Consider the following 21,891-nt stretch of genomic DNA (forward strand, 5'->3'; position numbering starts at 1 on the left):
CCTAATTTCCTTGCACAGGGATGCTGGTGGTGTAGATTGTGGGTAGTAAAGTGAGCATAGGGGTGGATTGTTGGGCAGATAAAATATATTATGCTCACTTTGCCTGCTGGGTGCAAGCTAGGATTAAAGATGATGGTCCATCAGCTTTTAGTTCCGTTGTTTCTTTACCAACTGTCCGAATCCAGTGCAAACCTGCATGGGCCAGGCGGCTGTGATGATGGCCTTGGCCACTGGCTCCACAGACATCCATACACTGTGCCAATGCTCTATCCACTGAGCCACCAGCCGGGGCCTTCACTCTCTTTTCATGGAGAAGTTTACACTTCCCAACCATACTGGAACTAGCGAGCACACACTACCATGCCTCAGTATTCAGAAGGGTGCCTGGTACACAGGCAGCTCCTGGGTCAAGGTCGAGGACGATGAGCACAGGACTGGTTTTGTCTTCCTCCTTGGATGAGGGTGGAGATGGAAAGACGCATTTGTGTCCTCTGACTCCCTAGGGGCCTGTGACCACAGGGCCTGATCTCTCTTTGTTGATGGCTGTTGAAGCTGTAAGTCCCACAAGGACAGCTAATGCACTATCCACAGGCCCCTGGGGAGAGGGACGAGGGCTCAAAGTAGGAGGTGGAAATAGGCTTTCTGATTTTATACACCAGGATGGCCAGGAAGGGTTGCTGAGCACAAGTGAAGGGTGGGGGAAGGGCGATCGAGGGGGTGCTAATCCCAGCTTCCTGTTCTGATTTTCCTTGACTGCTGCTCAGGACATTCACAACTACTGAAATAGATTTCTCCTCTCACCTGTTTTTAAGCAAAGAATAACTTGATAACTTCCTGTCAAAGAATGTATGCTTTGGTCATTTTTCCAAGATGAGGGACAACAGTGGGGCATTGCTGCTGAGCTCCCCAGGCTCTGCCGACTACGGAGTAGCTGCTCACCTTGGCCACGGAGCAGGGAGCAAACAACTAAAAGGGGGCAGGGGGAAGGCAAGGGGCCAGCCACCTGTTTCTGTCCAGGGCCTGGCCTTTTCCTGTGAACTTGGTTGGTGGTTCCTTCTTTGGTCTGCTCTAGAAACCACCCTTGGCGAAAAACTCCCCTCTTACTCAGAGTGACAGCAGATCCTCCGCCCTCCTCATTCACCTGCCCCTCGTGCCTGGCCTGATCCTACAGAAGTCTCTCTATTTTTTTTTTTTGGTGACAGAGACAGAGAAAGAGAGACAGAAAGAGGCCCAGATAGGGACAGTAGACAGACAGGAGAGAGATGAGAAGCATCAATTCTTTTTTGCAGCACCTTAGTTGTTCACTGATTGTTTTCTCATATGTGCCTTGACCAGGGGGCTACAGCAGACCGAGGGACCCCTTGCTCAAACCAGCAACCTTGGGTTCAAGCTGGTGAGCTGCGCTCAAACCAGATGAGCCCACGCTCAAGACAGCGACCTCGGGGATTCAAACCTGGGTCCTCTGCGTCCCAGTCCGACATTCTATCCACTGAACAACCCAGAAGTCTCTATTTTTGCTTAACTTATCATTTTAGGCATTTGAGTTTTGAAACACAAAAACAAAGTTCTGAGTTAGGGCGGGCCTCCCCAGCCACTCACTCATTCACTCAACAAACACAGCCGCCCTCCCCCACCCCCACCAGGCCCGATACTGGGGTACACAAGGGTCGCAGTTCCACCGAGGAATAAGATATGATGCTCATTCCCGGAGCAGGGGGGTTGGACACCCGGGAGAAGGACAGGCCTCCTGCGGGGAGGCGTCCTGGGGACTCCAAGTCCTGGGTGGTGGGGAGAGGAGAGCAGAAGGCAGCGACCGAGAGCAAACGCCCAGGCATCCGGAGCGGGTGGGGCCGGACCTGCGCTTGCCTGGGAGTAGGTTTTGGAGTCGTGTCGCCAAGGCAACCCTGCTGGAGGACGCGGGCTGTGGCCTCTGGGAGTGGAGGGAGCTGGAGTCACCCCCACCGCAGAGTGCAGCCCGGACGTTGAGGGCTGAGCTGGGACGCAGAGCGGCTTTTACGGGGAGGCCGGAGGGCGATGGCAGAGTTGGGAAGCCGTCCCGGGGTGAGAGGTGGGGGACGAATTCTGGAGGGAGTTCTGTGGGGTGAGGAGAGCGACCCCAGCCGGGGAAGGAGAGACTGGCAGGGAGCGGGAAGGCCAAGAGGGGCGCGGAGGGCCAGCAGTCCGAGGCCCTGCGGGTTAGGGGAGGCAACTCGGGCTGGGGGAGGTCGGACCCCCCAACCCGACTCCGCTTAGCCTGGCTGAGCCACCTCTCCCCCCAGCCCTGGGTGACCGTCCTGCAGCCCCTCCCGTGGGCTGTCCCACTGCCGCCCCCGCAGCCAGGCCGCATGAAGGAAGGTGAGGCCACGGGCTCCCCCCGCCCCTGTGCGCCCTCCACCCCAGCACTCGCCTGGGCTTTGGGGCCGCATCGCCACCCCTTCTGAGTCCCGGGGCTGGGCGTCTGGGAAAAGGCCCTGGGGTCGGGCATGGGGCTAAGCGGGAGGGGGCTGGCGCGCCCGCTGACCCCCGACCCCCTAGACCTGCTGGAGCTGATGGTGCTGCAGAACGCGCAGATGCACCAGCTCCTCTTGAGTCGCCTGACAGCGACCGCGCTCAACCCCTGGCCGGCCTTTCCCAGCGAGCAGGTGCGAGGGCTGGGGGTGGGCCCTGGAGCCGCCCACCTGCAGGGCGGGGGTGGGGATCTATCTGGAGTCTCCCGGTGAGAGAAAGGACCAGGTGAGAAAGAGGAAAGGGAAGCCGGTCCGCCCCTAATTGCCTGGGTCTGTTTGGCATCTCTTTTGTGCCAGGTCCTGTGCCAACCTCCATGGATTGGGGGGTGAGGGTCCCTAAATCCAGACCACTCAGGTGGTGTTTTCAAGGAGATGTACCCGCAATGGTCCCTCACTGGCCTGCAGGACCAGGAGGACAGGCGCCATTGTGCCCGGGCCTGCGGGATGCCTGGTGTTTATTAGGGGCTCAGTTGATGTTTGTTGAACAAGTGAATGAACAACTATGAACACAAAGCAATGCTGGCTGTGACTGGCAGAGGAGAGGTACACTGGCTGGGGGGAGGGGAAAGGCTCTTTGGAGGAGCAGGTGGCCTTTGAACAAGCCCTTGAAAGTCAGATGGGACTTTGATGATTGCAGGTGAGGCGTGTATCTGCCATCTAGGTGGGCAGAGCCCTCAAGGGGCCCTGGGATGAGTGGGCCCAGGGCCTGGCAGCAGGCCATGGGCAGCTGGCTGGACCCCCCTCCCCCAGCTCTGGCGTCACTCCTGGACTCTTCACGTTCCTGCTTGGCTTCTTGTTAGCTGGGTGACCTTAGACAAGTTGCTCAACCTCTTTCAGACTCAGTTTCCCCACCTGCAAAATAAGGGATAAAATGTCTGCAAAGTGCCCTGCTGAGTGTAGTAATACCAGTCAACAGCAGTCATTTCCTAATGTGTAGCTGGAAAAATGACTTCGAGGACCAGAGGAGCGGGGGTGGGGAGAGCCAGATCCGGTATCACCACCCCCCTCTCCTCCCCCCCACCCAGGTCTACCTGCAGGATCTAAAGGAAGAGCGTGAGGAGGAGGAGGAAGAGGAGCTGGAAGCCCAAGAGGAAGGGCCTTTGGTATTCCACCACCACTACCTGCCTGGTGTGCTGCCTGTGCCGGGCCCCCTGCCACCCTGGCCAGCACCCTTCCTTCCTCCCCCACCTCGGACCCACTTGCAGGATGCACCCAGGGTTCAGCAGCGAAATCCTGCCTCCAGGAAAAGGGGGGTGTAAGTGAGGCGGGGTCGGCGCTGTCAGGACCCTGTTCTGGGGGTGGAGTGGGGTGGGGATCCTTATGGGTGAAACCACAGAGGCCACTTCTGATGGAGGGGTATTTCTCTTTTCATCCCTGCCTCAGGAGAGCTGTGCCCCCACCCCCGCCGCCCAGTGCCACAGGGACTGTAGGTGCAGATGTCCCCCCGGCTTCAGGTAGGGGCGGGGTGGGTGGGCAGTGGGGCCCAGGCCTAGGGAGGGGTCCAGAAGCCAGGAGGGCCATGTTCCCTTGAGGGAGGACTACCGCTGTCACTGCTGCAGACAACTGGCCTATCCCCTCCCCTTTCTCTTGGGATCCACTGAGGTAGAAGGGAGTCAGCACAAGGTTGCCGTCTCTTCCCCAGATTACTATGATGCGGAGAGCCTACCATGAAGACAGACGCCGGGCCAGGCACCCACACCAGCTTCTCTGCGGGACTGGAGACAGCCCTGGAGCCCCCCAAGTGCCCCTCAAGTGCTTGAAGCCATCCCTGGCAGCTCTTCTCTGGCCTCAACCCCAGCCAGGCCCTCCCCTCCTGGATGAATCAGTCTGTTCTCCAGGCCACTAAGACCTTGAACCAGACTGATCCTTTCTCGGGAGGAAGAGCTAGTTAGAGTCCTGTTCAAGGCCTGGGGGCCACATGAAAACCCAACTCTGCCCCACTCTTTCCTGCCGGGGCTAGGAGGAGGCCAGGAACCTGAGCCCTCCTCCCAGACCTCTGGCCCTCACCCCTCTCTCTGGGAAGGCCAGGGCTGCAGGATTTGGCTCAATTTGGCCTAATCACTGAGTGGGAGCTGGGAGGAGAAGGCGGGTTTTATTGTCCACTGCTCTCTAAAGGCCAAGAGTGAGAGTGGCAAGAGTCCTGACGGGGAGGGTCCTGGAGCTGAGCCAGTCCCCTTGGGCCCACCCTCCTCCCAGGAAGCTGGCTCTATTGGCTATGTCCTGTCCAGACTGGGCGTGGCCTGAGTTCCTGGGCCAAGGTGCATCTCCCCAGTGTTCCCCCAGGAGGAATTTGTCATTCAAAACCCAACAAGGGTGGGCATCAGGTTTCTGGTGTCTGGACTGGTCAGCATGGGGCCACTGCAGAGCCTTTGCTGGCCAGAAGACCCCTGTGAAGGAAAGGGAGACAGGTCTGGGCCTGCTGAGCCACCTCCCAGTCACCGAGTATCCTCCCAGGAGGGGACAGTGAGGCACAGAGTTACGTCCAGGTGTTTGTATTCAGACTAGAAAAGGAAATGTTCCCAGAGTCCTCTGCTGCTTCTCACTGTCCTTCAGCCAGGGCTGGACCACACCCCTGAGGAACCACACCGAGTTCAGTGGCTGCCATGATGGCAGCCACGCCAGTCATACAGGCTGTGCCCGGTAGGCCCGTCTCAGGCTCCTCCAAGCTGCTTGCACCCCATAGCTGCCACTTCGCCTCTGGTGCCACTGCTGGCCGAAGACAAAGCACAGCAGGACGGATGTCACAAACAGGAACAGCAGCACTGACACAACTGCAACAATGATGACCATCTGGTTGTCCTGCCCAGGCTCTAGAGAGAAGGGGGCAGTGGTCTTAGAAGTCTTCTGGGCCTAAGTGCGGGGGCCCAAGGGGAAGGGAGAACCACCAACCTCCCACACCCCCCTCGTCCATCATGCAGAAACCCTGTGCTACAGAGATGAGTGGCAAATGGTGTACTAACTAGGGGAAAGGTAAGCTGGGGTCCAGGCTACCAGCCAGGCCTCAGTTGAGACTGGGAAGGCAGATGTGCCCCTGCCATCAGCTCCTGCCACCAGCGTGTGGTCTCTGGACACCATGGCCTGGACAGTGGCATATGGTTCAGGCCAACTCCTCCCTGGGCAGAGCTGAGTGAGTTTCCACCAGACTCTCTGAAGACAGGGAACACCTTGGCCATCAAGAAGCACAGAACAGTGGAATTCTAAAAGACTTAGGGGTCAATTAGGTCAAACTTTTCATTGTAGAGCCAAGGCCAGAGAGAGGAGGTTGACTTGGTCAAGGTCACACAGCTCACTAGTAGTCAGCCAACTAGTCCAGGTCCATCCTGGGGACTTGGAGAGAACTTTAGGGAGGAGGGAGCATAAGAGGGAACTCAGGATTCGGTGGGGGGCCCCTAGGTGCCTACCCTGTGAGCTGGCAGAGAGTGGGCTAAGGTTTTGGTTTTTCATCGAGCCTAAAGTGAGTGCCTTCTCCTTCCCTTCCTCTGTCTAGGGGGCTCCCCCTCACCGTAGATGTCAAGCATCTGGGGCTGTGAGGTTATGCGAATGATGTTCTCATCACCAGACTGCAGGTCCAGCTCAGCTAGGCAGGAGAAGTTGTGGTGACCGTCTTCCTTCTGAGCTGTGATGTTGTGTGTGAGCTTGGCTTCTTGGGGGACAGCAGTTGTTCCCACAAAGGTCTGTCTGTACAGGGGCTTCTTGCCACGGAGCAGGGTGAGCGTGAGTTTCTCAAGGGGTGCCACAGTGGGCACCCAGCACTCTATGGTGAAGGATCTCCCCACAGTCACCCAAGTGGGCTGCAGTTTCAGCAGCACTTCCTCTGGAGGGTCTGCAGGGAGAAGTGGGGTGTCTGGTTAGGGTGGGGGTGCAGTTCCAGTAGACCCACCTGGCCAAGAGCATCCCCCATCAGCACAGTGTTCTCAGGTCCTTGGCTGACTTGTAGAGGAGGAAGTTGGCTGGGGCCTGGCCTGCTCGAGAGTACAAAGAGGAAGCAGGAAGCAGTTTAGAGTGAAGGATGTACTGGGTGGTAGTGTTACAAACATGATGGCTTCTGGAATGGACAAGAATGGAGGTGGTCAGGTGTCTACAAAGAAAGGGTACAGAAACTGAGTGGCCAACTAGAAAGATATAAATGTTTGCATCTGTCTCCTTTCTCTCCAGAAATTAAAAACTAATTTCAAAAATTCAGTTGTATAATTATGTTCAGAGAGACTAGAAGGGGGTACTCATTGGAACCGGGCCATGAACTGTGAGGTTCTCCCTTAAGAGGTGGGGGCTGAAGTCTGACCCGACTTAGTTCTCTAGGGTCAGGTTTACAGCCACCTCAATCTCTTATCAAACAGGACCCTCAGTGTGGCCTTGGTTTCCCTTTGAACCAGAATATCTCCCCTCCATCCCCCCAGGGTACTATGTTGGCTTTAGGACATCTTTCTATTCATTTGATCCACTGACATCAGTAAGGGGGGAGGTCCCAAGCAATACCATTAGTCCCAAGACGAGAGAGAATCCTGGCCTACCCCGGTCTCCATGGCCCATGCACAGGTGTGTGTGACAGTCTCACATTTGCCAAGGGCTCTCGGGCAGATAAAACCACCTGGTGACGTTTCCCCCTTCTCTCTCGAGGTGAAAGGGCTTGGAGAGCTTGCAGCCCTCCTGAGGGTGCCCCACTACTTGTCATGGGATGTGAGGTGTTCTGGTGATGGAGCTGCGACTGAGGGGACTTTTAAATCTGTAAAATTTGCCTGGATCACCCTCTCTGAGCAAGGCTCCAAACCAGGGTTGCCAGCAGGCTCAAGGAGGCCAGTGAAGGGTGTGAGCAGATTCTGAGCCCCTGGCTGGGGTCTTGCTCCCCATCACCCCAGGAGCCCCAGGAATGAGGCGGCCATGACAGGAAGGCCTGGGGGCAGGAGCATGCAGTAGACACAGGCTCTGCCGTGGGGGGAAGAGGGCCCTGTGTGAAGCACTCACGGAACACAGTGACGCTGACATTCGTTGACTCCTGCTTCCCAGAGCAGGTGAAGTAGCAAAGCATGACCGTGTCCTCGGAGATGTTGTAGACTGAGTACTGCTTCCACCGAGTGTCCTCTTCCACCAGTGTCTTGTCTAGGGATGTCTCCATACCACCCCTCTCGGGACTGTGACAGTTAGTACTACAGTTGATCTGCAAGGACCCTCCGTGTTTCACCACCAGCTGCTCTGGCCACACATACACCTCCCCATCAGACCCTGGAAAACCAGAAACACAGCAGCAGATGTCCCCTCTGTCCTGTGCAGTGGAGCTGCCTGTCACTAACAGTCTGATCAAGAAGGAGGGGCCCAGAGGCCCTGGCCGGTTGGCTCAGTGGTAGAGCGTCGGCCTGGCATGCAGAAGTCCCAGGTTCGATTCCCGGCCAGGGCACACAGGAGAAGCGCCCATCTGCTTCTCCACCCCTCCCCCCCTCCTTCCTCTCTGTCTCTCTCTTCCCCTCCCGCAGCCAAGGCTCCATTGGAGCAAAGATGGCCCGGGCGCTGGGGATGGCTCCTTGGCCTCTGCCCCAGGCGCTAGTATGGCTCTGGTAGCAAAAGAGCGATGCCCCGGAGGGGCAGAGCATCGCCCCCTGGTGGGCAGAGCGTCGCCCCCTGGTGGGCGAGCTGGGTGGATCCCGGTCGGGCGCATGCGGGAGTCTGTCTGTCTCTCCCCGTTTCCAGCTTCAGAAAAATACAAAAAAAATTAAAAAATTAAAAAATAAGAAGGAGGGGCCCAGAAGAAAGGCCAGGCATGGTCCCTCTGCTCTACCCTTGTTCGGGCCTTATTGCCCCGAGTGTAGAGCGAGGAGGCTGCTCCCACCCCGGGCTGTCTCCCTGCCTCTGGTTGTCCTTCTTCCAGCCCATCACCTCCGGATTATTCTCCCTCATGCACACCCTCTCTGTCCATGGAGAGGGATCCTCTTTGACCACCAGGGCCTGACCCTAATGTACCCTCCTCCACGAAGGCCTCATTGAGATGGAGGTGGACTGTGTCTTCTGAGCCCCTTGCGGCCCAGGGTTCAACCCATCCCTCCCTCCTTTCCTTTCTTCCTTGAACGCCTGCTATGTGCCAGGTACTGTTCTCGGCCCTGCAGGAATGAACAAAGCAAATCCAACCCTGCCGTTACAGAGCTCACATTCTAGAGAACGAAGCAGACAGTAATAAACAAATATGCAAGCCATCGGATGGCAAAGGAAAGGAAATATAGGGAGTGGGGTAGGGTGGCCATTTTAGCACAAGCCTCTCTGAAGGAACGTCGTTAGAGCACAGACGTGAGAGAGGTGGGGGGCGAACCCTGCAGGTAGCTGGGGAACAGTGTTCCAGAGAGAGGGACCTGCAGCTGGACACCCTGGCTCCAGGGTGGGCTTGGTGTGTCCGAGGAACAGTGAGGTGGCCAGGGTGCTCAAGCTCAGCCAGGACAAAGGCAGGGGAGGAGGTCAGAGAGGAAATGGGACCACCTTGCCGATGACCCATTGAACCAGTGATTCATATTTGTGTTGACTCTCCTTAACCTCTAGAAGGCAGGGCTCTGTTTCCCACTGTGCTTAGCACAATGTCTTGTGTGAACAGGCTCAGGAAGTATTTGATCCATGAAGACTCAGCACTCACCTCTCCTTCAGCAATGACCAGGAAGGTCCTCGATTCCAGCCACCGAGGCCCAGCCTGTGTCCTGTGCTAATGCCACGCCCACATGCCGCCACTCAGCCCTCAGATCGTAGTATATAATGAAGTGGCAAGAGAGGGACTTTACCATTAGGCAAACTGAATTTGTGTCCTGAGTTCACCATCTACCATCTATGTGACCTTAGGCAAGGTGTTTTCTCCTTCTGAGCCTCAGTTTCTTCACCTGTAAAATGGGCTAGCAATTCCTTTCCCAGTGTTGTTGTGAAGGTTCAGAGAGAGCACATTAAAAGTACCTGCCAGGTTGTCCAAAACACAGTGCTTGGCACACGGTAGCATTTTCCCTCACAGTCCCCATGACCCACTGAAAGGGGATTCAGCTTTCCTCTGAGGATAGCCAGAAGGTGAGGCCTTCTGCTACCCCCTTCTGTCTCCTAGGCCCTATCTGAAGACGAGCAGGGGCAGGCCCTGACCTCCTCCTGAAGCCCCTTCCCCTCCTCAGGCCCCTACCCCGCCCACCTTTCAGCCTCCAAGACCTGCCACATCCAGATGCCATGAAGCTGTGGGGCCGTTCAGCCTGGTGTCCAAAAGGTCAGGACGTCCACCTGCTGCCCTGGGTCACAGGGAAGCCAGGTTGCAGGTGTATCCATGGCAACAGCCACTGTATTCAAAGCCTCAGAGACCTCAGGGACAGCACTCCCCCCACCTAAAGCTGGGGGGGCGGGCGGCCCGCCCTTTGGGCTGGCACATACCAAGTCAGGAACCCCGGGCACTGGCTCACCTGGGCAGAAGAGCAGGGCAAGAAGGGCCGCGGGCAGGCCCCAGCAACCAAAAGGGGACATTTCAGGTGACATCCACAGGCTTGCAGAGAACAGCAACTCTGGAGAGAGACGGAGGGTGCAATCAGGGAGTGGTGGCCTGCAGTGGCAGCCTGGAATCTCCAGCCTTTTGTAAGCTGGTGACTGCATTTCCTCTCATTATCTGAGCGGCTCTTGGGAGGCCACGTGGAAGGTGGGCTCCCAGGGCTGGGCCTGTAAGAATCTAGCAGAGGAAGCCGGGAAGCTGCTGATAAGCGGGCCGTAACCCAGTCCTCGGGCAATGCTCCTGTGGAGGGCAGGGCGGTGACGGGTGTGTTAGTGCATGTGTGTGAGTGACGAGTGTGCACACAGGATTTCAGTGTGCTGTGTGGGCACAGAAGACAGTGATCACTACAAGCTATAGATCTGGGGAACCCCAAATCTCATAGGACACATTTTTGTGGTCCCCTCTGGGAAGGAAATATCCAAAGTCAGGACGTGTCCATGACACAGGGTCATTGCAGCGAAACAGACAGAGCTGAGCTTTTCCCGGAAAATGTAGGTGGGAACGGGAGGCGCTCCAGTTAACAGCTCAGCACAAGTCTACTTAAACCTTAACACTCGACTAGCTTGCAACCTCAGCCTGTCCCTGACTCAGCTGGTCCAGGGACAGTTTGAGGCTCAGAGCCTCGGGAAGTGCCCCGCGATAGTCCCCCAGCAGCCCAGGCACAGACAGAGGTCGTGGGGGTCAGTCTAGCTGTAGCCCAAATCTTCAGCCTCCCTTTCCAGACCTGACTCATGCACGGGGTGTTCTCCCTGCCCATTCAGGCAGACAGCCTTAGTCTGAGGAGACTAGGGCCCCAACAAGTTGCGATGTGTTTCTAGGAGGCTTTGTCGCCTGTGGCGGGGCTCCTCAGAAGCAGTGAGCCGGGGAAAAGGGGGTTCTAGTGGTAGGGAGGATCTTGCCAGAAGGCTTTTGATCCTGACTCATCCAACCTTTTACGGCTCCAGTCTTTTTAGGCTAGGAGGACCTGGGACCGCTGGGCTGGGAGAGGCAGGAGAGGGGCAGGCCTCCTTACCTTCTCAGGGGCACCCCAGATGGGGCCCCTCCAAAGGAATGCACCTGCATTCTCAGGGCTCAGGCCAAACTTCGGTCCTGGGCGGGAAGGGTAGGGTGAAGTCAAGCCCTTCTCTCTGGCTGCTGAGGCCAAAGGCTTTTACCATTGTGTGCAGTCATCAAGGGCTGGCCTTGTCAGCCAGGACCTGGGAAGCCCTAGGACCGGAGCTGGGCCTCGGAAAGATACAGAGGGAAGGTGGACAAGAGAGCCAGGCTGAACCCCAGCCCAGGGATCTGAGTCTGTGTGGCTTCAGGAAACACTCCTCCCATCCAAGCTGGAGACTGAGGGGGCAGCCCCAGGGGCCCACACAACAGGTCCTGCTCTGGTGGCAACTCTGTGGTCTCCACCAAATCTGAAGAACAATAATAACAACAAAAGAAATACCCTGACCAGGCGGTGGCGCAGTGGGTAGAGCGTCAGACTGGGATGCAAAGGACCCAGGTTCAAAACCCCAAGGTCACCAGCTTGAGCATGGGCTCATCTGCTTTGAGCAAGGCTCACCAGCTTGAGCCCAAGGTCACTGGCTTGAGCAAGGAGTCACTTGCTCTGCTGTAACCCCCCTCCCATCAAGGCACATGAGAAAGCAATCAATGAACAACTAAGGTGCCGCAACGAAGAATTGATGCTTCTCATCTCTCTCCCTTCCTGTCTATCTGTCCCTATCTGTCCCTCTCTCTGCCTCTCTCTGACTCTCTCTGTCTCTGCCAACAAAAACGACAATAATACAATGGTGAACATTTATTGACTACAGGGCATACGCATTATAGAAATATTAACTAATTAAACCCCAAACTCCACAAGGTAGGTAGTGCTGTTGTCCCCATCTATAAGATGGGGAAACTGAGTCACAGAGCGATATAGTTTTTAAGTGATTTGCCCAAGGTCACGCACTAAGGAGAGAGTGAATGGGCACAATGAATGAGAGGCAGCCCGGTGACTGCTGAAACCCACCAGAGCAGGGGCAAGAGAAGGATTCTTAGGGGCTTGATCCCCAGGAGATCCTTGGGAGGGAAATGCAAGGTGACAGATGGCCAGAGATATTGTTGGGGCCTTCCCTGCCATGCAGGCTTCGGGAAAGGCAGTTTTGTTCATGCCCGGAGAGCCCCAATTCTTAGAAGAGACAATGCCTGTGAACCCCAGCTGCCCACGCAGCCCGGCCAGCCTGACTCCTTCCCCACAGGACCTAGTGAGGTTTCTGGGGCCCCCAGGTCCTGCCCCTGACCCACCAGCCCCTGCCTCTGCCCACCAACCCCTGTGAGTGAAGAAGCCAACAGAGCGAAGGCTCCATGGTGGAGCAAAGAACTATCACAGGTAATGTGCTTGGCTGGGGGGGGGGCAGGGTGGGCTCCGGAGGGTGGGGGGTTGTGGGGAGTGGCTGATGATGCTTCTCTGTTACAGGAATGAAAGAGTTTTTCTGGCCAGGCATCAGTGGAAGGTTCTGGCCCTTCAAACCTGCCCTTGAGAGTAAGGGCTAGACGTGGGTCGTTGTATAAAGGGAGTTCCCACAGGGTGCGTTCTGCCTCACAAGATTTTGAGGGCAAGAGGGGAGGTAAGGTGGGGGGTGGAGCTGTCTACTTCCCAGGAAGCCTCTGGGAGAGAGAATGAAGAGGATTTGGGGGCTGATGATGAGTAGACCCTAGAATGCCATAATCACTGCTTCCAAATAAAGGGGGAGAGCAAGCTTCCGATGCCAAGGAGTTGCTCAGAGATGGAGGCCACCGAACATCATGAGGAAGAGAGAAGAAACTCAGGTGTTCCTTCCCAGACCACTGTTTCCCCATCAAATACTCCCTGGCTTATTTTTTAAGTCTCTCTGAGTTCCACAGTAGAAGGGACAAAAGCAGGGGAGGGGAGGGAAGAGGAAAAGAGAGCACTTCCAGTTACTGCCTCCCAAACCCTTTCTTTTTCTTTTTTCTTTATTCAGTGAGGGGGGAAAGAAAGACAGACTCTCGCATTAACCCCAACAGGGATCCACCTGGCAAACCCACTAGGGGGTGATGCTCTGCCCATCTGGGGCGTTGCTCTGTTGCTCAGCAATTGAGCCCCTCATAGCGCCTGAAGCAGAGGTCATGGAGCCATCCTCAGTGCCCAGGGCCAACTCCCTCCAATCAAACCATGGCTGCAGGAGGGGAGGGGAGAGGGAGAGAGAGAGAGAGAGAAGCGAGAGGGGGAAGGGTGGAGAAGTATATGGGCACTTCTCCTGTGTGCCCTGACCGGGAATTGAACCTGGGACATCATTGAACCTGGGACATCCACACACCGGCCGACACTCTACCACTGAGCCAACCAGCCAGGGCCCCAAACTCTCTTTCCAACTTGAAAATCCCCTCCCTTCTGCTTCCCTGGGTCCAGCTGACAAGGCCAGCCCTTGATGACTGAACACTTCTGTCAGGAGTGTAACAATCCATTCATCCATTTTTCTTAGTCCAACTCCCTCAACCTACATCTGACAAGCACACAAAAGCACTCTTTATCCTTTAAGCAATTCCAGAAACTAAATGATTTAGAATCGAGCTATGTGTACAAGAGAGTGGGTAGCTGGACACCAGGGGGAAGGAATCACAGATTCTGGAAGATAGCAGAGACTTTGAGGGGAGGAGAGACTGGAGCTTCGGTTTAGGAGGTGAGCTCATCTCTTCCACAGGGCTGCCTAGGTCTCAACCCAGGGACCTCTATCACTTATATTCTTGTTGAAAGAAAATGACTTTCAGCCTAGAACCATATTTCTGAAAAAAAAACTGTATTTCAAGAATTAAGGTGAATTAAAGATACAAATAAAAGTCTGAGAGAGCTTGCTCCCAAGATGAGAACCCTACAGGAACTTTTAAAGACAGGGCTCAGGTAAAACTAAAAATGACTGCAGGACACTTTTCTATGCAAGAAGAAAAGATGAAAAAATAAAATGGCAAGTGAGTATGGAACTCCCAATAATCATTGTCTGCCATAATAATATTTTTTGAGAAGTTTTATAAACTTCAAAACTAACATACTGGGCAATAATGTATAAGAAATGATTATAGTTAAAGCATTATAGAGTCCTATGTAGTGCAGAAGGGAAGGAACACTTTCAGTTATAGGAGTATGGTAAAATTTCAAGGAAGGCCTGACCAGGCGGTGGCGCAGAGGATAGAGCGTCGGACTGGGATGCGGAAGGACCCAGGTTCGAGACCCCGGGGTTGCCAGCTTGAGGGCGGGCTCATCTGGCTTGAGCAAAAAGCTCACTAGCATGGACCCAAGGCCACTGGCTCGAGTGGGGGGTTACTCAGTCTGCTGAAGGCCCCTGGTCATGGCACATGTGAGAAAGCAATAAATGAACAACTACAGTGTCTCAACAAAAAACTGATGATCGATGCTTCTCATCTCTCTCCGTTCCTGTCTGTCTGTCCCTATCTATCCCTCTATCTGACTCTCTCTGTCCCTGTAAAAAATAAAAAAATTAAAAAAAAATTTCAAGGAAGACTAGAAGAGATAGAGTTTATAAGTTCTAAACCATTAGAATAGTTGGCCCTGGTCGGTTGGCTCAGCGGTAGAGCGTTGGCCTGGCGTGCGGGGGACCCGGGTTCGATTCCCAGCCAGGGCATATAGGAGAAGCGCCCATTTGCTTCTCCACCCCCGCCCCTTCTTCTCTGTCTCTCTCTTCCCCTCCCGCAGCCGAGGCTCCATTGGAGCAAAGATGGCCTGGGCGCTGGGGATGGCTCCTTGGCCTCTGCCCCAGGTGCTAGAGTGGCTCTGGTCGCGGCAGAGCGATGCCCCGGAGGGACAGAGCATCACCCCCTGGTGGGCAGAGCATCACTCCCTGGTGGGCAGAGCGTTGCCCCTGGTGGGCGTGCCGGGTGGATCCTCGTCAGGCGCATGCGGGAGTCTGTCTGACTGTCTCTCCCCGTTTCCAGCTTCAGAAAAATACAAAAAAAAAAAAAAAATAGTTAATATGGTATGGAAACAAACATCCAATCAATTAAACAAATCAAATAAGGATAAATGCATAGAAAAAGTTAAATAAATGTAAATTTTTAAAAGATACTGTTAAAAAGTCCAAATTTGTTGGCTTTAGCCAGCTGGCTCAGTGGATAGAGCATCGGCCCGGTGTATGGACATCCAGGGTTTGATTCCCGATCAGGGCACACAGGAGAAGTGACCATCTGATTCTCTCCCCCTCCCTCTCCCTCTCCCCTCCCTTTTCCCCTCCCACAGCCAGGGGCTTAGTTGATTCAAGCCTCAGCCTCAGGTGCTAAAAATAGCTCAGTTGATTTGAGCATCAACCCCAGACAGGGATTGCCAGGTGGATCCTAGTCGGGGCACATGCAAGATTCTGTCTCACTATCTCCCCTCCTCTCCCTTAAAAAAAAAAAGTAAAAATTTGTTAATAATCACAAGAAAGATAAAAAAAAAAAATTAGCTACAGTTCAAAGAGACTGTCTGATTTTTTTAATCCTTGCCCTGTGTTCATCTATTACTGTCTGATGTCTGGGTTTAATGAAAGGGCAGCGCCTCATATTCATACATCAGTGACACTGGAACAGCCAGGAGAAGAGGACTAGTGCATGGGCCTATGACCCTTACAAATCCTCTAATTTTCCATGTGATCCAGACTGGTTCCCTTGGAAACCAGAAGATTCAATGTGATGAGCCAATGGGCATGACCTCGATTTTGAGTCTCTCTGATGCCCCAGCTACCTGCCACCTTGTATGCATAGCTCGGTTTGAAATCACTTAGCTTCTGGAAATACTTTCTTAACAGGAAGCAGAAGGAGAGGGATTTTCCAAGTTGGAAAGAGGGTTTGGGAGTCCTCCCTCCCCTCCCCTGTGCTTGGATTTCTGGTGAGATATACTGTGACCAGAGCACTTTTCTCTATCTTATTCTCAGCAAAACATGATTTCAGATGACTAAGAGAAGGAGGCAGAAAAGAGGAAACTAACATTTAGCTGATGCCTTTTCTTTGCTAGGGTCTAAGCTATGGTTTTAATATATACATACTATTTCATTATCACACCACACTACAAACAGAAAGAGCATTCTGATTGTGCCTATGAGGAGCAGTGGCTCAGGTGAATAACTAACATACCCGTAACACAGAGCTGTTAGGCGACAGAGCAGAGATGAAAATTTAGGAATAGCAAGAGGTTGGCTGGCTGGTCAGCGGCTGCTAGGGGTTAGGGAAGAGGCAGAGAACAGGATTTTTTGGTAGTGAAACGACTCTTTATGATCCTATAATTGTGGATACAAGTCACTATCCATTTGTCCCAACCACAGAATGTACAACCCAAGAGTGAAACCTAACGGACTTCGGTGAGAGGGGTCAGTATATTCACTGAATGTAACAAACGTACCACTCTGCTGGGGGTGTTGACAGTGAGGGAGGCTGCATATATTGGGGGCAGGGAGTATATGGGAACTCTCTGTACCAGCCCCTCAATTTTGTTGTAAACCTAAAACTACTCTAAAAAATAACACCTATTAAAAAGTTTAAACTTTTTTATAGTTCAAACGCAACCTCAGAAGAGAATATTCTGGGTTAGGGTTTTTACCAAATATGGATTGTTGTTGAAGTGCAGGCTTTTAAACTCAGTTTTTAGTTAGCAGGGCTTAGTGAAAGTCATGGACTCAGTTATTTCTAACAACTCATCTCGGTTTAGATTTTTAAAAGATTAAAACAGCCTAACCAGGTGGTGGCGCAGTGGATAGAGCGTTGGCCTGGGATGCAGAGGACCCAGATTCAAAACCCCAGGGTCGCCAGCTTGAGCACGGGCTCACCAGCTTGAGCGCGGGGTCACTGGCTTGAGCAAGGGGTCACTCGGTCTGCTGTAGCTGCCCCCCCTCCCCCTGTCAAGGCACATATGAGAAAGCAATCAAGGAACAACTAAGGTATCACAACGAAGAATTGATGCTTCTCATCTTGCTCCCTCCCTGTCTTCTGTCCCTATCTGTTCCTCTCTCTGTCACTCTATGTCTCTCGCAAAAACAAACAAACAAACAAACAGAGCCTGACCAGGCGGTGGTGCAGTGGATAGACCATCAGCCTAGGACACTGAGGACCCAGGTTCAAAACCCCGAGGTCGCAGGCTTGAGTATGGGCTTACCAACTTGAGCATGGAGTCACTGGCTTAAGCCCAAAGGTCACTGGCTTGAAGCCCAAGGTCGCTGGCTTGAGCAAGGGGTCACTGGCTCAGCTGGAGTGTCCTCCCCCTCCCACCAAGGCACGTTTGAGAAGCAATCAATGAACAGTTAAGGTGCCACAAGTTGATGCTTCTCATCTCTTTCCCTTCCTATCTGTCTCCACCCACTCTCTCCAAAAAAAAATAAAATAAAATAAAACATAAAACCATTTTATGCTGTTTACAAGACATACCTAACACGAGTATGGAATTGTTGAAAGTCCAAGGTTTGGAAAAGATAGACCAGGCAAACACTAACCAGAAGAAAGCCAGGAAAACTCTACTGATATCAGACTAGAGGACTTTTAAGATAAAAATGTTTAGGAGGAGCATAAGTGCCTAAATTAAAAGGTCAATTCACCAGGAAGTTATACAAGTTCTAAAGTTGTATACCTCTAGCTTTAAAAAACTACAAAGAAATAAAACCACCATCGTAGCAAGAAATTTTAATACACTTTCAACTATGAATAATGCAGCGGACAAAAATAATCAGTAAATGAATAGCAGAGCTGAAACACACAATTTAAAAGCTTGATATGTACCTATAAATTAGAGAATACAAAATTTTTAAAAACTTTAAAATTCCATATATTTGTTAATATAAAAACATGCCCTAAATAACCCATGGGTCAAAGAAAAAATAGTAATAGCACATTTTTAAATCTTTAGAATTGACTGGTAATGAAAAAAACATTAAAATTTATGAGATACATCAAATGTGGTACTTAGAAGAAAATTTTTAGCCATGAATATTTATATTAGGAAAGAGTGTTAAATTAGTATCCAATTTAAGTAGTCAAGTTGTTAGAAAAAGTTAATACAAATGTGACACAAAAGGGAATAAAGAGAAGAAATCAAACAAAACAAAGTAAACCCAAAAATAAACTCAGAATAACAATGTGCAGAAATCAATAAAATAGAAAACAAAGATATTGTAGACAGAATCAATACAACCAGAAGTTAGTTCTTTGAAAAAACTAATGGAATGGGCAAAGCTCTGGTAAAAACAGAGTATACATTATTAGGAATGAAAACAGGGACACGTTACAAATTCACAGAAACAGGAAGTACTGTGGCAGTTGTAACGGTTGTGGTGGGTGGGTGGGGCAATGGGGAGTTGTTTACTGGGTAGGACTTCCGGTTTGTATAAGAAAATTCCAGAGGTTAGTTGCAAAACAACGTGGATGTGCGTGAGCAGCCACCTATTGCTATCAGACAAAGAGGTCTTTTAGGACAAAAATACTTACTAGAGATAGAACGAGTGCCTAAACTAAAGGGTCAATTCACCAAGAAGATTGAATGGTTCTAAACTTTGTAAGCACCAATCTTGAAAAAACTGCAAACAGATCAAGCCACCATCATAGCAAGGCATTTTAAAACACTTCCCTCACTTCGATCTGTGGTGGCCCAGTGGATCAAGCATTGACCCGGAAAGTTGAGGTCACCCGTTGACCAGGAATGCTGAGGTTGCTGGTTCCATAACCCCGGCTTGCCGGGTCAAGGCATATGAGTGACTACAACTACGACGCAACGCGTTGATGCTTCCTGCTTCTCCCCCTCCCCTTTCTCTTTCTTTCTCTCTAAAATAAATAAATAAAACACATCCCTCAACTATAAATAATGAAGCAGACAGAAAAAAATGGTCGAGATGATACATTTTGTGTTATGTGTACTTTACCCACAATTAAAAATGGCTATAATTTATTCCAAGAAATATGAAAAAAGTAGATCAAATATTAGAAAAATATAGCTATGAAACTTGATTTAAGAGAAATAAAAAGCCCCAATGGTTCTAGAACTGTTTTTAAAAATTGAATCAGTAATTTTAAAACGTCCCTCAAAGAAAATACCTAGTACAGATAGTTGTACAGAAATTTAAGTAGAGATAACTCTAATTTTATAAAACTATTTCTGAGAACGGGAGGGCTGGGGCCCTCTATGACTGCTTCTATGAGGCCAGCGGTAACCTTCACACCAAAATGAGACAAGTACAGGATGAAAAAGAAAAATTAGTATCCAGTCTCATTCATGAATATAGAAGCAATAATTAGGGAAAAAAAATACTTAGCAAACCAACTCTAGCAATGTATAAAAAATGTAAGACATCACATCCAAGTGGAGCTCACCACAGGTATGCAAAGGTGATTTAATAAAATGGAGCTAATACTTTTAAGTATTTAAAACAGTGCCTAGCACACAGTAAATGTTATATAACTGCTTCATAGAATAAGAACAGGCATGCATATGTGATAAAACACTAAAAAAATCAAGAAAACAAAAAACCCCAAATTTGGGAGGGTCGTCACATCTGGGTGGGTGCTAACACACAGATAGATGCAAGATTTAGGAATATGTCGTCCTTGCGCTGAGTGGTGGATTTGGAGCTGAACATATTATTGTGCTGTGTATAATATACTTGTATGTTACATATATGTCAGACATTAAGTTGAAAGAGAAATTCCTCCATGTCTAGAAAGAAGAGGAGGCTCCATGGGAATGTAAGGGAAGTCCCCCTCTCATTGGCAAGAGAGGATTTCACTAAATGAGGTTTGTCATAGACCCCAGGTGTAAGCCCTAGAGGGAGGGGACTGTCCCTTCCGTTAGGTATTCGCTCTGGCCCAGCACAGATGGCCCAGGAACCCACATGGGCCCCTAGACAAAAAGGTAGCTCCACACTTCTGAATCTGTCACCCCAATGGCAGAGCTGGAGAGGAAGTGGAAGGACAAAAACAGGAAGCCACTGTGAAAGCAGAGCCCAGAGATAGCAGACCAGAGTTACAGAGCTGGGAACATCCAGCCAGACGGAACTCAGATCTCCAGCCCCCACGCTCATGCATGGGAAACTGAAGCCCAGAGAGGGGAAGGGACTGAAACTCAGTCCTGGACACTCCATCCCAAACCCTTTCCATTTTGCCAAGAGGGAGGTGAGAAGCATGACCTTACCTGTCATCTGCTGAATGGAGTGACAGTGATGGGGCAGGAGTGTGGCCAGGGGTCCAGTGCAGCCCAAGAGGTGAAAGCTAAATGAGATGCTGCTGCAGATGCTCCGTGGTTCTGATGAGTTAATTCAGGCTTCCTGGTTTCTTGCCCTCAGATCATGTGCTTCCTCTGCCACATTCTCATTTCTTTTTTTTTTTTTTTTTTTGGTATTTTTCTGAAGTGAGAAGCGGGGAGGCAGGCAGACAGACAGACTCTCACATGCGCCCAACTGGGATCCACCTGGCATGCCCACCAGGGGGCGATGCTCTACCCATCTGGGGTGTTGCTCCATTACAACCAGAGTCATTCTAGTGCCTGAGGCAGAGGCCATGGAGCCATCCTCAGCACCTGGGCCAACTTTGCTCCAATGGAGCCTTGGCTGCAGAAGGGGAAGAGAGAGAGGAGAGGGGGAAGGGTGGAGAAGCAAATGAGCACTTTTTCTGTGTGCCCTGGCTAGGAATTGAACCCAGGACTTCCACGCTCCAGGCCAACGCTCTACTGCTGAGCCAACCGGCCAGGGCCTCTCATTTCTTTTAGTCCAGTCCCCAGAGGTGGATTAAGGTTGGTTGAGGCTTGGCGCGCAGAAGAAAATATTGGGCCCCTTAAGAAAAAAAGAGAGAGACAGGGAAAATAAAAACACATGTTAACCATATTTTTAAATAAATAAAAAGTATTATGTACTTTGTTTTTTGTTTTTTTACAGAGACAGAGAGTGAGTCAGAGAGAGAGAGAGAGATAGGGACAGACAGACAGGAACAGAGATGAGAAGCATCAATCATTAGTTTTTCATTGCACATTGCGACACCTTAGTTGTTCATTGATTGCTTTCTCAAATGTACCTTGACCGCCGGCCTTCAGCAGACCGAGTAACCCCTTGCTTGAGCCAGCGACCTTGGGTCCAAGCTGGTGAGCTTTGCTCAAACCAGATGAGCCCGCACTCAAGCTGGCGACCTTCAGGGTCTCGAACCTGGGTCCTCCGCATCCCAGTCCGACGCTCTAGCCACTGCGCCACCGCCTGGTCAGGCAATATAATGTACTATTAATGTTAAAACTGCACAGATGAAACCAAACTTGGTGTCATTAGAAAAAAATGTAAAGTTGCGGTTTTGTGGGGACCTTCAGAAGTCGGGGCCCAGGGCACACCTGGTGTGCCCACCATTAAATCCGCCTCTGCCAATCCCCCTTTTCTAAAACTTGTGATACATAGCAATTTTACCATTTTTAGTATACAGTTTTGTGGCACTAAGTACCTTCGCATGTTGTGCACCCATCTCCAGCACCCTTCTCCAGAACTTCCTCATCTTCCCAAATTGGAACTCTGTCCCCATTAAGCACTAAACTCCCCAGTTGCCCCTCCCCCAGCCCCTGGCAACTACTGGTCTACTTTCTATGAATTTGATGACCTTAGGGACCTCATAGAAGTGGGAGCACACAGTGTTTGTCCTTTTGTGACTGGCTTACTTCACTGAGCATAATATCCTCAAGGTTCATCAATGTTGTAGCACATGTCAGAACTTCCTTCCTTTGTAAGGCTGAATAATATTTATTCCATTGTATGTTGTAATGCTGGTGGCCGAGGCCAGGCAGGTTCACACTGGATTCCAGCAGACGGTAGAGAAACTGCAGAGCCAGAAAGCATTGGGCCATTCCCGTTTAATAGTCCCAGACGAGCATACAGGCCAGGGAAAACCTCTCCTCACGTCAGCAATCAACAG

The 21,891-nt window shown here is 51.6% G+C and overlaps 2 protein-coding genes across 5 annotated transcripts; one reads left to right on the forward strand and one right to left on the reverse strand.

Annotated features, from left to right (window-relative positions):
* The first annotated feature begins 1,779 nt into the window (after positions 1-1,779).
* On the forward strand, positions 1,780-4,845 carry PRR29 (proline rich 29). Of its 2 annotated transcripts, none has more exons than XM_066386405.1 (6): positions 1,780-2,061; positions 2,280-2,355; positions 2,536-2,642; positions 3,533-3,762; positions 3,891-3,961; positions 4,150-4,845. In XM_066386405.1, the coding sequence occupies exons 1-6, from the start codon at positions 2,035-2,037 to the stop codon at positions 4,176-4,178; spliced, it is 540 nt and encodes a 179-aa protein (XP_066242502.1). In that variant the 5' UTR covers positions 1,780-2,034; the 3' UTR covers positions 4,179-4,845. The 2 variants fall into 2 exon arrangements, with proteins under 2 accessions (XP_066242502.1, XP_066242503.1); XM_066386406.1 differs by having other exon boundaries at positions 1,782-2,068.
* ICAM2 (intercellular adhesion molecule 2) lies at positions 2,676-20,280 on the reverse strand. 3 transcript variants are annotated; one of them, XM_066386403.1, is made up of 6 exons: positions 20,141-20,280; positions 9,911-10,009; positions 7,470-7,727; positions 6,010-6,330; positions 5,094-5,317; positions 2,678-3,359 (listed from the first exon to the last, which is right to left on the reverse strand). In XM_066386403.1, the coding sequence occupies exons 1-5, from the start codon at positions 20,145-20,147 to the stop codon at positions 5,130-5,132; spliced, it is 873 nt and encodes a 290-aa protein (XP_066242500.1). In that variant the 5' UTR covers positions 20,148-20,280; the 3' UTR covers positions 2,678-3,359; positions 5,094-5,129. The 3 variants fall into 3 exon arrangements, with proteins under 3 accessions (XP_066242501.1, XP_066242500.1, XP_066242499.1); XM_066386404.1 differs by lacking the exon at positions 5,094-5,317 and having other exon boundaries at positions 2,676-3,359; XM_066386402.1 differs by lacking the exon at positions 2,678-3,359 and having other exon boundaries at positions 4,984-5,317.
* Positions 20,281-21,891: the final 1,611 nt, after the last annotated feature.

This window comes from Saccopteryx leptura, chromosome 5 (assembly GCF_036850995.1).
Source record: "Saccopteryx leptura isolate mSacLep1 chromosome 5, mSacLep1_pri_phased_curated, whole genome shotgun sequence".
NCBI lineage: Eukaryota > Metazoa > Chordata > Mammalia > Chiroptera > Emballonuridae > Saccopteryx > Saccopteryx leptura.

Excerpts from the sequence above, each read along its gene's own strand:
- PRR29 (XM_066386405.1), top strand. The coding sequence starts at position 2,035 with ATGGCAGAGTTGGGAAGCCGTCCCGGG. Across the intron at positions 2,062-2,279 it reads AGTTGGGAAGCCGTCCCGGG|CCCTGGGTGACCGTCCTGCA; the intron begins GTGAGAGGTGGG and ends CTCTCCCCCCAG. Across the intron at positions 2,356-2,535 it reads GCCAGGCCGCATGAAGGAAG|ACCTGCTGGAGCTGATGGTG; the intron begins GTGAGGCCACGG and ends CCGACCCCCTAG.
- ICAM2 (XM_066386403.1), bottom strand. Across the intron at positions 6,331-7,469 it reads TGTCAGCGTCACTGTGTTCC|ACCCTCCAGAGGAAGTGCTG; the intron begins GTGAGTGCTTCA and ends TTCTCCCTGCAG. Across the intron at positions 5,318-6,009 it reads CCAGATGCTTGACATCTACG|AGCCTGGGCAGGACAACCAG; the intron begins GTGAGGGGGAGC and ends CCTTCTCTCTAG.